This window comes from Acanthisitta chloris, unplaced genomic scaffold, assembly GCF_000695815.1.
Source record: "Acanthisitta chloris isolate BGI_N310 unplaced genomic scaffold, ASM69581v1 scaffold42762, whole genome shotgun sequence".
Lineage (NCBI taxonomy): Eukaryota > Metazoa > Chordata > Aves > Passeriformes > Acanthisittidae > Acanthisitta > Acanthisitta chloris.
In genome coordinates this window covers 56,219-68,447 of record NW_008661868.1, presented here as the reverse complement: position 1 = coordinate 68,447, position 12,229 = coordinate 56,219, and the positions used below count along the sequence as shown (strand labels likewise).

The window sequence follows — 12,229 nt, the reverse complement described above, 5'->3', positions numbered from 1 at the left end:
CAAACATCTCTACTAGTTTGTATCCCACAGCAAAGCTAAAGATGCTGTCTGCTTTTCTCAGCAAAGCATTTGACGCTGAAATGGTAGAAAGATTCTTTCTTAAGAGAGATAACTCTACAATATGAACTGATCTACTCGGGGTATAAATTTTCTATGGGATCGAGTATGCAAGTACATAAGGTTTAGAGTTATTTATTAGGTGAGATGGGATTTGTTTGAGTAGGCAAGAAAGTGCAAAAGAGCAATTTGGTGAAGATGAGTCCTAGCATTATAAGAACTGATTGCAGTGTCTGCTCTGAATACCTAAAAGCATTTGGGTGTTTTGGTTTTGGTATGTGGTTGTCAAACAACACAAATGTCTCTTCTAATTGAAGGTTGAAGTTGCTGTTCTGCAGTATGTGATTATAAAAACAGGCTTTTTTTTCTTTTTTCCCCAGATTTAAGTTTTTAAAAAATACTGTCTCAGACTTAGGTAAAGAACTTCCTTACATTGCTGGTCTTGGAAACCAAAAGGCTTTTTGACACTTTGTTGTCACAGTTCCATGTTTCTGCTGTGTTATCAATGAGCTCCTTCTGTGTATGGTTTTATAATGTGGCTCTCACTGATACTTATCTTGTGACCATCATGTGCATTTCTTGCTGCACTCCCAACTGTCAGTTCATGAAAATCCAGAGGAATCAATTGCCTGGGATTTTAGAAAAAGCAGAGTAATTGGTTTCATGGACTGCAGTTTGAATCCATTTTCCAGATAGTACCAAAAATTCAGACCCTGATGGGGAGCAAAATTTGTCTCTTTTAGTGGTTCTTGATTTGTCTTGATTACTTCTGCTGAAACATGTTGCTCAGAGCTGTGCAGCAGTGGAGTTATGTGATAGATTAAAGTTCACCTTTAGACTGGCTTCTTTGGTGGGTAACGTTTTCCTTCTGGTGGTGCAGCTAACAGTCCAGGTGCTAGAATTGCCATCCCAGCCACTTCTATTCTACTGTATAAAATAGTAAAGGTGAAAGTGGTGATAGTTTTACCTTTCTTTTTACTGTCCTTTTTTTCAGTAAAATATTGCAGAGAATTATCATGGCTTGTACAACAGAAGTGTGTTCACATACATCTGACAAGTAGTTAGGCATTTGAAACTACTAAAAAATAATTTCTTCTACAGTAGAAAATATATGCTCTAACAAGTTAACTGGTAGTAATTCATAATAAGTAAATTGAGATTAAAGGAAATAAATGTGTCCAGGCTACACAACATACTAATACACAAGGAGAGATTAGGATATTGTGTATCTCTTAAGAAAGTGAGTTCAAAAGCTTTTTCCATTTAGCTTGGCTATTTGAAGTGTATTAAAGTCTTCATTGCATATGGCATGTTAATACTTTTATTTCTGATTTTTCTGACAGCTGCAAGAGAATCTGTCTGGTTAGAAAGAGAAGAGAGAGCCCGGCAACATTATGAAAAGCACCTAGAGGAGCGCAGGAAGAAGCTAGAAGAGCAGAGACTAAAGGAAGAGAGAAGGAGAGCTGCCGTAGAGGAAAAGCGAAGGCAGAGACTAGAAGAAGATAAGGTAACAACATATGTCATAAAAACACTTTTCAACTTGGTTTTCCTGTAAGATACAGTATTATCAAGCTTTTTCTCTAAAGGTTAATGTAAAGAATGCAACGTGAGCCATGGTCAGTTTTCCAGAGTGTGCAAAAGGATTTTAAGCATTACTTGCACAAGTACTCCTTCTCTTAGTGCCTGCTGTGAATCAATTGCAGTGAAGTTGAGCATGCCTGGGTTACACTGTTTGGCACTGCACAAACTCCTGCAGTAAAACACAAATTGGGTCAGGTGGTTATCTGTTAATTCCTAGCCATTCAGTATAAGGGTAGCTAAATAATAGTTGCCCTAACAAAACCTTTTAAAAAGTGAGTGTGTAATGAAATACGCTGATTTGCCTCAGTTAAGCTGAGAACTGTGTCTGGTGACATCCTGTGTAAGTCAGCTCGTCCTTAAGGGCTTTTTTGTTTCCTAGCTCTCCCACTCTTCTAGTATTTTGTAGGTGGAAAGTAGCACTAAGGTGTTTTTGTGCAGTGGTTGCCATAACAGGGCCACTATTTTTTTCCCTGTAGTTCTGCAGCTCTCAAACAGATCTTACTTTTTCAAAATTTCAGTTAACATTCTAACTTATTTATGGCTTAATTGCTGCTTAATCCTGTCTAATGTGTGTCTTAGTAGGCAGCACATAAATTTAAACACAACTCTAAGGTGCCTGCTTGGTTTTGTCCATGTGGATGGAGGGGAGCAGGGTCTGATGAGAAGATGAAGTTAAAAACTCAATAGTGTCCAAATGTATTATCCTGTTGTACTTAAGGAACGCCATGAAGCTGTTGTACGTCGCACAATTGAAAGAAGCCAGAAGCCAAAACAAAAGCAAAACAGGTGGTCCTGGGGAGGAGCACTCCATAACCGCATTAATAGCACAGGTAAAGAGGGAGGCTTGGTTTGCTGGCCAGTTTCCCTGCCCTGCCAGTTAACTGGAATTTATTTTGTTTCTGTTAAAAGGAAGAATGATTCAGTGTATGTTGGTTTAAATTCTCTACTCTTGGTCTTATTATTGCTAGCAATGGCATGTTTCTGACATTCTTGGGTAGCAAAAAGACAACAAGGAGAAATCTGAACAAAAGCTAAAGCTTGTTTCAGGAGTTGACTAATTCTGTAACTATCTTGCTACAGCTTCTTGCTTCTGCTTTGCTGTTGTGTGTGAATATGTGGGTGTGCTTGTGCTGTGTCAAGCTTGTGATATGAGCTACTGTGGCAAATGCTAGCTATATGCCTCAAAAACTAGGTCTGGTGGAAGTGACCGAATACTGAGATTATAATAGACACAAAGAAGAAAAATTCTTCATTGTAATAAGCTATCTGTGTCTTGCACAGATACTTTGAGAGCTAGAAGTCCCTTTTTTTCCCCTAGAAAAACTTAAAGATGGGTAAATTAAGTGAATTTCGGCTATATGCTCTTTTCCCCAATTATCTTCTCTAATTTAATCTGCCAATCATTAATGTGTATATGCCCTGTTAAATATGACTCAAACCCCCCAAAAAGAGAACTTTTCCAATAAATACAACTTTCTGGTGGAAGAAATAAAGCATTCTTCCTATTCTAGTTTCAATGTGTCCAACCTTTCATCAAGGAGGAAAAAAAGGTTGAGAAAAGAATACACTGAAATCTTTGTCATATATAAGTTCAATAAACAGTTATTTTTCATAAAGGGTTACTTTTTTGCTTAACTCTGTATAACTTATTTGATTTTTATTTTCTTTTCTGTGAAAAATCATTTTCTTGCATTCTGTCCCTAGGTTATTTTTTTGAATCATCATTCACCTTTCTCGATTTAGCAGGCCTGGAGCACCACTTCAGATCTCTGGGTGGTGCTAGAAAACCTGGTACATAATGCTGTGGTTTGTTCTTCCTTTACCCATAGCTAGTTCTCAGGAAATGAGATCATCAGTAACTAAACCACCCTCATGTAGCTGCAATGCATGCTTAACATCATGCTGATAGATTAGAACTGTTGTTAGTACCAGATTTTTTCGTTATTATTTGTTTTTACTGTGGAGACTTACTATGGGCTGACTCCAAAGATTTGGCACAATTCACTGGAATGAAGCATAATATTCTGTCTACTGGAATTCAAGGAGACCAGATTTTAATATTTTGCTATTTTCTAAAACCCTTTTAGCATACTACATGCACACAGGATTTACAATTATTTTGCACATGAACACAGACATATCACCAGCTGCACTGGCTGTTGTGTTGTTCATGGGTATTTTAATTCTGGAGTTTTGGAGCTTTTTTTGTGGTTTTTTTTTAGGACAAAGAAAGCAGCAGTTTTCTAGGCAATGGATTGCATTTGACCTAATGTGCATTTATAGGATTCATATTGCCAACACTTACATGCAAATCCTTATGCTGAATATCTTTAATTTAAATAAGGTTCATTGACACAAGAAAATGTTGGCATGCCAGATAGCAGAGGTGATGTTTCACATTGTCATTTGTCACCTTCAGAAAGCTGGTTAATGCACTTCATCCTTTCTGCCAAATGTAGAAGCTTTTGGGCTGTACTGATATACTCTATAGTTTCTCAGCGATAGATTAGATATGAGAGATCACAATCGCCATCCCATTCCCACAGATACTGCTCTATTCTCTGGAAACCTGAGCATCCTGTCTCCAGAAATGACTTGCACAAAGCATTCTCTAATATACACCATAGATCAATGTGTAATAACCTTGCCAGCCTACAGAGTTCTTGTTCTTAGTCATAACATTTAGATTTCTCCTTTTAAAACCCATTTCTGAGTTCCATTCCCATTCCAGTTCCCTGTCAGCCAGTTCTGTACCCTCACTGAGTCATTCTGACATTAGACAAAGTGAGCAAATAATCACATGGGGTAGGGGAGAATTCTTCTTTGTCCCAACCAGTTATACTGAATCCTGTATAGTTCATAGATCTGAGGAGAGTTAAGGTATTTTTCATATACTGTAGTTCTATGAAACTGTTTTGTACACAGTGAGTATACTTTAACCCACTAGGTCAGAACAGGTAAATATAATATTAAATAAACAATTGCAAATAATATTTCAACAACATCATCCTTAATGTTGTCAGTGTCCTGAGTTTGTATCTGCTTCCAAAACAGTATGTGGACTTATTTCTGCACACACAGAATATGGATCAGCAGAGCAGTTAGGCATGTGCTCGAGCCCCATTGTATTTCAGCATGGTTGAATGCTTTGCTGAGTAGTGCTGAGGTTCAGTACATGCTAAAACGTAAGCAAAAGCAGAATTGACTCTTATAGTATCTTCTGAATGTCAGATTTTCAGATGCAGATTTGCAACAGAGAATGTGTTGATGCATGTGGAGCTTTTTTGGAGAACAGAAGTGTCATAGCTATCCTGTTCAGTTCATTCCTTCTCCTCTGCCATTGCTAGCAACCTTTCTGTGACACACACATGCACAAAGTGTGCACAGTCTCTATTCTTGACATAACCATCACCCATGCACAGTAGGCTGCAGGTGCTGACTGCAGCACTGGTGCAAGCAAATGGTGTAATACTGCTCTAAAATGTACAGAACCTAAAAGCAAATTATAACCCTTTAGTGTTATATGCACCAAATAGGTGCATTACAAGTGCCTTCCACAGAGACTGATTTTCTTTATCTGCTAAGCTGTGTGCTGTTTTGGATTGACTCACTACAACTTCACACTCAGCAGGTAGAAAATGACTCTGTGGTGGGTGGTTTAGCACTTATACATAACCGTGGGATTTTTAACTAGATCTTTTAACTTCTTCAGTGCTTGCCCTCACTTGTGCACTAGTCTTCCCTTAATCTTTCAGTATTGTCATGACATTGACCATCTGCCTGGGAACTGTGCCCAGTCAAATGTCACCTTTCATTCAGGTGTTAAGGTGGGGTTTTTTTAATTAATAACTTTGCATTTTCAAGTGTCTTCAAGCAAGGTCTTTGTGAGAATGTTGAAAGGCTTTAGATTGCAATCCATTGAATGATAATCAATGAACAGAATATTTTACACATTAGAAACTGAAACAGTTTTGTGCCCAGTCTTTGAGTCACCTGTACAACGTCTGCTGAGAAATCCATTCTATTTTGAAAGTTCTTGTGGTAGAGCAGGAGTGACCTAGTCATGTTTTCCTCCTCCCGCTAGTGAGCTAGGAACTTGCACTATTGCATGTGGGCTGTCAATTAGCATTATCTCCATTTGTTTTAGATCGAGGCAGGCGGTCTGTTTCAACAATGAACCTTTCGAAACATGTTGATCCAGTCATTAACAAGCGGCTCTCCTCCTCATCTGCAACATTACTAAATTCTCCAGACAGAGGTACAGTTTCAAAGAAAAAAAAAAAAAGAGCAGCAAGAAAGAATGTTCTATACTGGTGTGTTACTTTGCACATGAAACAAGCTTCTGAAGTCATTTTCTGTACTTCATCTAAGTGGTAGTGAAAAGACTTCAAATGTGACAAGTAAATGGTTGAACATTTTTTCCTGTGAGAAGAAATATCTATTTCTTATTTTTTAAAACAAGAGAACTTACCTAAACAATCCTACTTTAGCAAATGATAAAAGCAGTGCTTCTGTCAGGTTTTTAGTAAATGAGGTACAAGTACTGAAGGAATACACCGCTCCACAGTGCATGAAATCATGTGTGACCTTTTATTTGCACTAGGCCATTTCAGTGTTGTTTTGTTTTCCTTTCTTTTTCAGTAGTGGTTCTTGATTATCTAAGAACATGTTGCATGAAGCTTTCAAGCAGTTATTTTATTACAATTTCTGGTTGGTTTATTAACATTTCTGGTTATTTTATCACAGAGGTGTGGCTGTTTTTCATCTTGTCTGTTTATTGACTTTTTGTGTCTAGTTACTTTTCAAAGATTGCTTCATTTCAGTGTACATTTTTGGTGTTTACAAGTCTGCAAAAATGATAAACCATCAAGCTTTAAAAAATTAACATAGCTGAATTACTGCCTCTGTTGTGAGGATTTATGAGATTGAAACATTGAGCTTAAAAGTTTTATAAAAGAATGTCTCTTGTGTAACCTGTGCAAAGAGCTTTACAGAAGAGTGCTCGGTAGGGACTTTTTTTGTCCTCTACTGAGAATGAGAAGTTCTGTCCCATTTCAATCAAAAAAAATTCATGTTTTAAAAAATAGTTTTTAAAATGGAGTTTTGGATGTGTTCAAAACTGTTTGGTCCATGTCATTATTTGTGTGTCTTAACCAAGTTCATGATTGAATGTGTGTATATGGTTGATTTGATGAGCCATGTTCATCCTAGGGGCTAATCTAGTTGTAGAGTCTGGTAATGTGTGAAAAATACAGCATTGCATTAGGAAATAATTTATTCAAAACTGCCAATAATTTCTTGCTGTAAATGCTGAAATTCAGTCAGTTTTAACTTTATTAGCTTTTCAGGTGTGTATATTTTTCCCAGATAGTTGCTGTTCTTTGCCAGAGGATGCTTTTTTGAGGAAGGATCTCAGTGATGGGGGGCAGGTGAACAGCAGCAGGGATGAAGTATGATGGATAGTCTCTCATGGACTAACTCATTGTGTTGTAGCTTCTGCCACCCATTTTAAATTCAGGAGAAGTTAAACTGAATAGTGGTTGGGAGAGAGAGAATATGGAAGTGATGGACATATGTCAAAATATTGAGGCATTCTTTGCTTGGCAGTTTCATTAAAACAACACAGAATTCTCCAGAAGTCTCTTTAATCTTTTGCAGACTCCAAGACTGAAAGTTAATCCAAATGCTAAAATGCTCTTTCTCGTGCAGTTGTATACCTAAACCTAATTGAGCTGTGTATCTGGAGAAGTGCCACTTGTCTCTCCAGTGGCTTCAGCCTCTTAAGGCAGGTGTTCAAAGGAAGGCTCTGATTGTCTGCTCCCTGTTTCACCTTCCAGAGGGCACCTGATCACACTTTGTAATACATACTCCTACTTGCAAAACAGTGACCTGGAGATGAGGATGACAAGCTTAACTACTAAGTGGCTTATGGCTGTCAACAAGAACTTGTCATCTGTTAAGCAGCACCTTTTTGTCACTTGAAGGACAGTATTACGTTTTTTGGTGCAGAACAAGACGAAAGTTTTCATTAACTAATTGCCTGAAGGACTTTTCAAGTACAATATTGCTATATAGCTCTTTATCACACTTGTATAGTTGGGCAGCTAGAACAGTCTTCTTATTATGCTTCTGTGTTAGTGTAGTTAGCCAGTAGTTGAAACTGTAGCAAAACATGAACACACACATTCAAGTGGAGAAAACTGCTGTTGACAAGTAAATTTTGGTAACTGTGCTCTTTAAGGAGAGCTTAGCAAGGGGATAATACTTAGATGAGATAGGAGTTACACCCTTTGAGTTTTGTAAAACTCGTACCATAGTTGTTTTCCTCCTCCTCTCCACAGTGTTTTTCCTTTCATGTAGATAATAGTCTCAACCACTGTATCACCTTTTTCTGCCACCTTTACAGAAGACATTCAGAGACTGCAGTAGTGTTTCCTGTTGAAAGAGAATCTAAACCTAGAGCAGTTTTCCCTCATCTACTCCTCACTCTCTGGCTCTGTGTGAGCCAACGCTACATTTATCAATGAGAGCCTCCTTCGTGGTGCTCATCAGCAGGCCTGTTAAATCCCTGCCTCCCATCTGTTCCTACAGCTAATCAGATGCTGCCGTTTGCTTGTTTGCAATTTATTCTGCTGCTGCTAAGACAACTTTCATGCTCTATATCCTGGAGACAAATACAGATGATTGTAATCAATTAACTTTTTCCAGCTCCCTATGACTTCATGTGTTTTTTCCTTACAAGTTAGGTTATAAAGATTTTTAATCTGTTAAAACTAACCTGCTTGTGGCTGGAGGTAGGGGTACTTGCTTGTACCAGCCACCCTATCACAAGTGTGTTCATGTGTGGAAACAAGGAGCAATAAAGACCGAGTTGGAGTTATTCAGCTCAGAGAAGAGAAGGCTCCAGGGAGATCTTAGAGCAACCTTCTAGTACCTAAAAGGACCACAAGAGAGCTGGAAAGTGATGTAGTGATAGGACAAGAGGGAATGGCTTCAAACTGAAAGAGTACATTTAGATTAGATATTAGGAAGAAAATCTTCACTCTGAGGGTGACGAGACAGGTGGAATAGGCTGCCCAAAGAAGTTGTGGATGTCCCTTCCCTGGAAGTGTTCAAGGCCAGGTTGGATGGGGCACTGAGCAACCTGGTGTAGTAACCTGGTGGAGGGTGTCACTGCCCATGGCAGGGAAGTTGGAACTAGATGATCTTTAGGTCCCTTCCAAGCCAAACCATTCTATCATTCTATGAAATAGCCCTTAGAGTGACAGCTTAACACAGCATGAGAACAAAAAATGCTGCTTCCCCTGGTCTGTCAGATAGTTTGAAAGACTAAATCTTGAAAACATCACCCTAAAGTATTTAAAACAAAAAGAGCAAGAAAACTAAAACACCTGACCTGACAGTCCTAAAGTTGATCTTACCATTTTGTTTTTGTTCAGTGTTCAGTTTGCTCCAGTGTGGTTTGGACACCATACTGAAGTTGTTCAGTGCATTTAGGTGTTAATGCTCTTGTACTTGTATCAGTGGGCAAAAGTTTATTTAGCTGTTCTAGGTGGATGGTGATGCTAATATCTGTTATAATATGTATTGCAAGTGTCAAATATGATGCTTTCAGGGATCTGTACATTTGGAAAATTGAATTTGTGATGTCCTTGATCCACAAAGTCAAGGTTCATCTAAATGAACTCTGTTCTAAACCCATTATAGAGATTCAGGGGAGACTTCAAGGTCCTGGCTAAAACTATTTTGACACCCCTGAACCAGGCCTGTTACTTAAAGGGAGAAGAAAGTTTTTGTTGGTCTCTCTCAGCTCTCTGTTGTGCATATCAGCTAGCTCACTCCCAAACACTGCCTCAGTTCTTTAGTTGGATGCTGTAGCCATGTGATTGCTTCCAGTAGGTGATGTGGATATAAATTCCCCTGTGTTAGGTGCAAAGAAAAAAGAGAATGAAATAATACTTTAGGATAAGGGACGTGAGGTAGGTGAGACGTGGCTATTTAGTGTTCTAAATCATCAGTCTGTTAGCTGTTTCCTTTTGAGACTACTTCATCTCTGAGGCCCCATGGGTAAGGTAAGGTCCATGGCTGACCCACAGGGCTGTATTTACATTCTGACATTTACTTATCAGCTATTTGCAGCTGTACAGATGAACTCCAAGAAATTTATGGTGTACATAGCACTGATTTACTGCCCTAAAATTTCAGAGATTGCTTTCTGAAATTGTGTGATCTTTATGTTAAACTACAGTAGAAGAGTTTCTCTGGATTCCTCCATACTCGTGCCTGTGAGCCTCACCTAGTAAAGCCTGAGACTATGAAAGAGAATCTGTTGTCTTGCAACAGTAGCTTTGAACAGTGATGACACTGAGCATGGTGCCTGGAGAGGAAAAGAAGCAAAGACTTTACCATTATTGCATCCAGTTTAATGGTAGTTCTGTGATTTTTCTTCATTGTTAAATTACAAGCTTAATGATAATGTGTGTGCTGTAATGGAGGTCTCTGTAGGGTATTTTGTGTGTCTGTATGATCTGTACCAATGCAGAATGGAGCCATTAATCACAGAGAGCTCTGGCATAGTGTATTGTGTAGAAGGACAGTTATGCAGAGAGCCTGCTGTGTTTGAGAGTCCTGTATTTCTATAGTAATGCCCCTTATTGAGTTAGCGGAATTTAGGGGAGCAATTTGAGAAGTGAAAAACAGCACTGAGGGCAGATTAGGCAATTATATTTTCATAGGATGAGATTGAGATCAGCCCTCTTTTCATGGGGCTCAGCATGGAGTAGATTAAAGACAGATTCAGAGTTTATGGCTATTAAAAGTGATGGATCTCTACCTTTAAAAATGCAAATTAATCTCAAGTTTATTACAGCAGTCACTTCAGTGAATGTTTTAGAGACTGAGCCTCATAAATTCAAGCTGCAGTTTTGTTGCTGCAAACACCAAACTAAGGCAAATGACTGCTGAGATGTAAGAAAACCTTTCACTTGTAACATCAAGATTATTGCTGTAGTGTAAGCTTACTGTAATGAACTACTTTGGGAACTAGTTGAATGTTTTGTGATGCTCATTATAATACCATTTGTTGTATCGGAGTATCAAGGAAATATCTAATTCAATACAGAAAACATCTTGTAGGGTTATTTTGGTTCCTGCTTCACCATGATAAATGTTTAAGTAGTATTTTATAGGCAGATAGAGACAGACAAGCCAAATTTGCATTAGGCAATACTGGGAAAAGCAAAGCAAGGGAGTCATTCCAGCCTGGTTAACGTGTAGTGTATTTTCAAAGCAGACTAACAATGCAAAAAGTTGACTCTTGTTTACTGTTTTACATGAAAAGTGATCATTAGCAGTATCTTTTGACAGAGAATTAATGATCAAATGTACTTACTATTCTGTGGCTTCATATATTACTGAGACAACTAGCTCCTGAGCTTGGTATCTGCAGTTGATGCACACTGTATCCTTTTGTGATGCTTTGAGAAAACCTCTTGACACAATTTGCTGTGTAGTTGTAAGCAACCTTCGTTGGGTTTTTTCCTGGCTAGGCTGGCAGACTTCAGAAGGTGTTTTAGTGTAACTGGAAGACTATGTATCTTACATGTAGAAAGAGAGTGGGACACAAACATCTCTTTTGAAACGTATATTTAGGAGTGGCAACTGTTCTCCTGGAAGGGAAGTTATGCTAGCATTCCTAATACAGAATGTGCTGGATGTGCAAAATACCAGTATTAATTTGATAACAGTTTCCCATAATGCCACAGGCAGTAACACAAATTAAATATTCAGATATATGTGTTTCTATAGGAATTCTGCTAAAACGGTATAAGAATAAAATGCAAAACACTGACTGACTGTATGCCTTTAATCTCTGAAGGACAGTTTCAAGATTTTCATGGTATGCAGTAGTGAGGAGATACTACTAATACTTCTGCAGCATGTAGTTATTGGCAGTGTGTTTGATCTAACATGTTGCTTGTGTGGTGCACGTTCAGCTCGCCGTCTGCAGCTCAGCCCATGGGAGAGCAGCATCGTTAGCAGGCTCCTGACGCCTACCCACTCATTCCTGGCCCGAAGTAAAAGCACAGCTGCGTTGTCTGGAGATGCAGGTAATCCTATAAGAACAGAGGCTTCATGTCTCAGACACTTATTTTTGCAGATTCCCTGCCGGATGTTGTAAAGTCACTGATCTAATTATGAGTGTATGGTAGCATCCCAGAATGAGCTTGAATGTCTGTGATTACTTCGTGTAACAGCACGAAAGCTTGTTTGTACAGCTGTTTGCTATGCCTCTCTCTCTTTCTCCTCTCACCTCTTACTTATTTCTTTGGCTTCTTCATCAATTAATACAAAACATGCAGGGCAACAACATCATGCTGTCCATGGCTGTTTAAGGAAATGCACAGAATGTTGTAAAGAGCTGATTCAGCACATCCACTACTAAGGCTGTTAGGTGCTTGCTGCAAAGGAGTTTCACTCCCTACTGGGCTCTTCCCACATGGAACAAGTTAGGCTTGTATAAAGATAGGCCGTGGTTACTGTGTGTTTAATACATGTGAAGTTAAACATGCAAGTTTAGTGAGGTTATTAT

At 38.6% G+C, this 12,229-nt stretch overlaps 1 protein-coding gene across 1 annotated transcript in view; it reads left to right on the top strand.

Moving 5' to 3' along the window:
• The first annotated feature begins 2,214 nt into the window (after positions 1-2,214).
• The window catches only part of MAP7 (microtubule-associated protein 7), a 35,974-nt gene continuing 25,959 nt past the window's right edge, over positions 2,215-12,229 (top strand). The window contains exons 1-3 of the mRNA XM_009070351.1: positions 2,215-2,468; positions 5,786-5,896; positions 11,634-11,747. Coding sequence (XP_009068599.1) covers positions 2,333-2,468; positions 5,786-5,896; positions 11,634-11,747 — 361 coding nt within the window. The 5' untranslated portion in view covers positions 2,215-2,332. The remainder of the gene's footprint in view (positions 2,469-5,785; positions 5,897-11,633; positions 11,748-12,229) is intronic.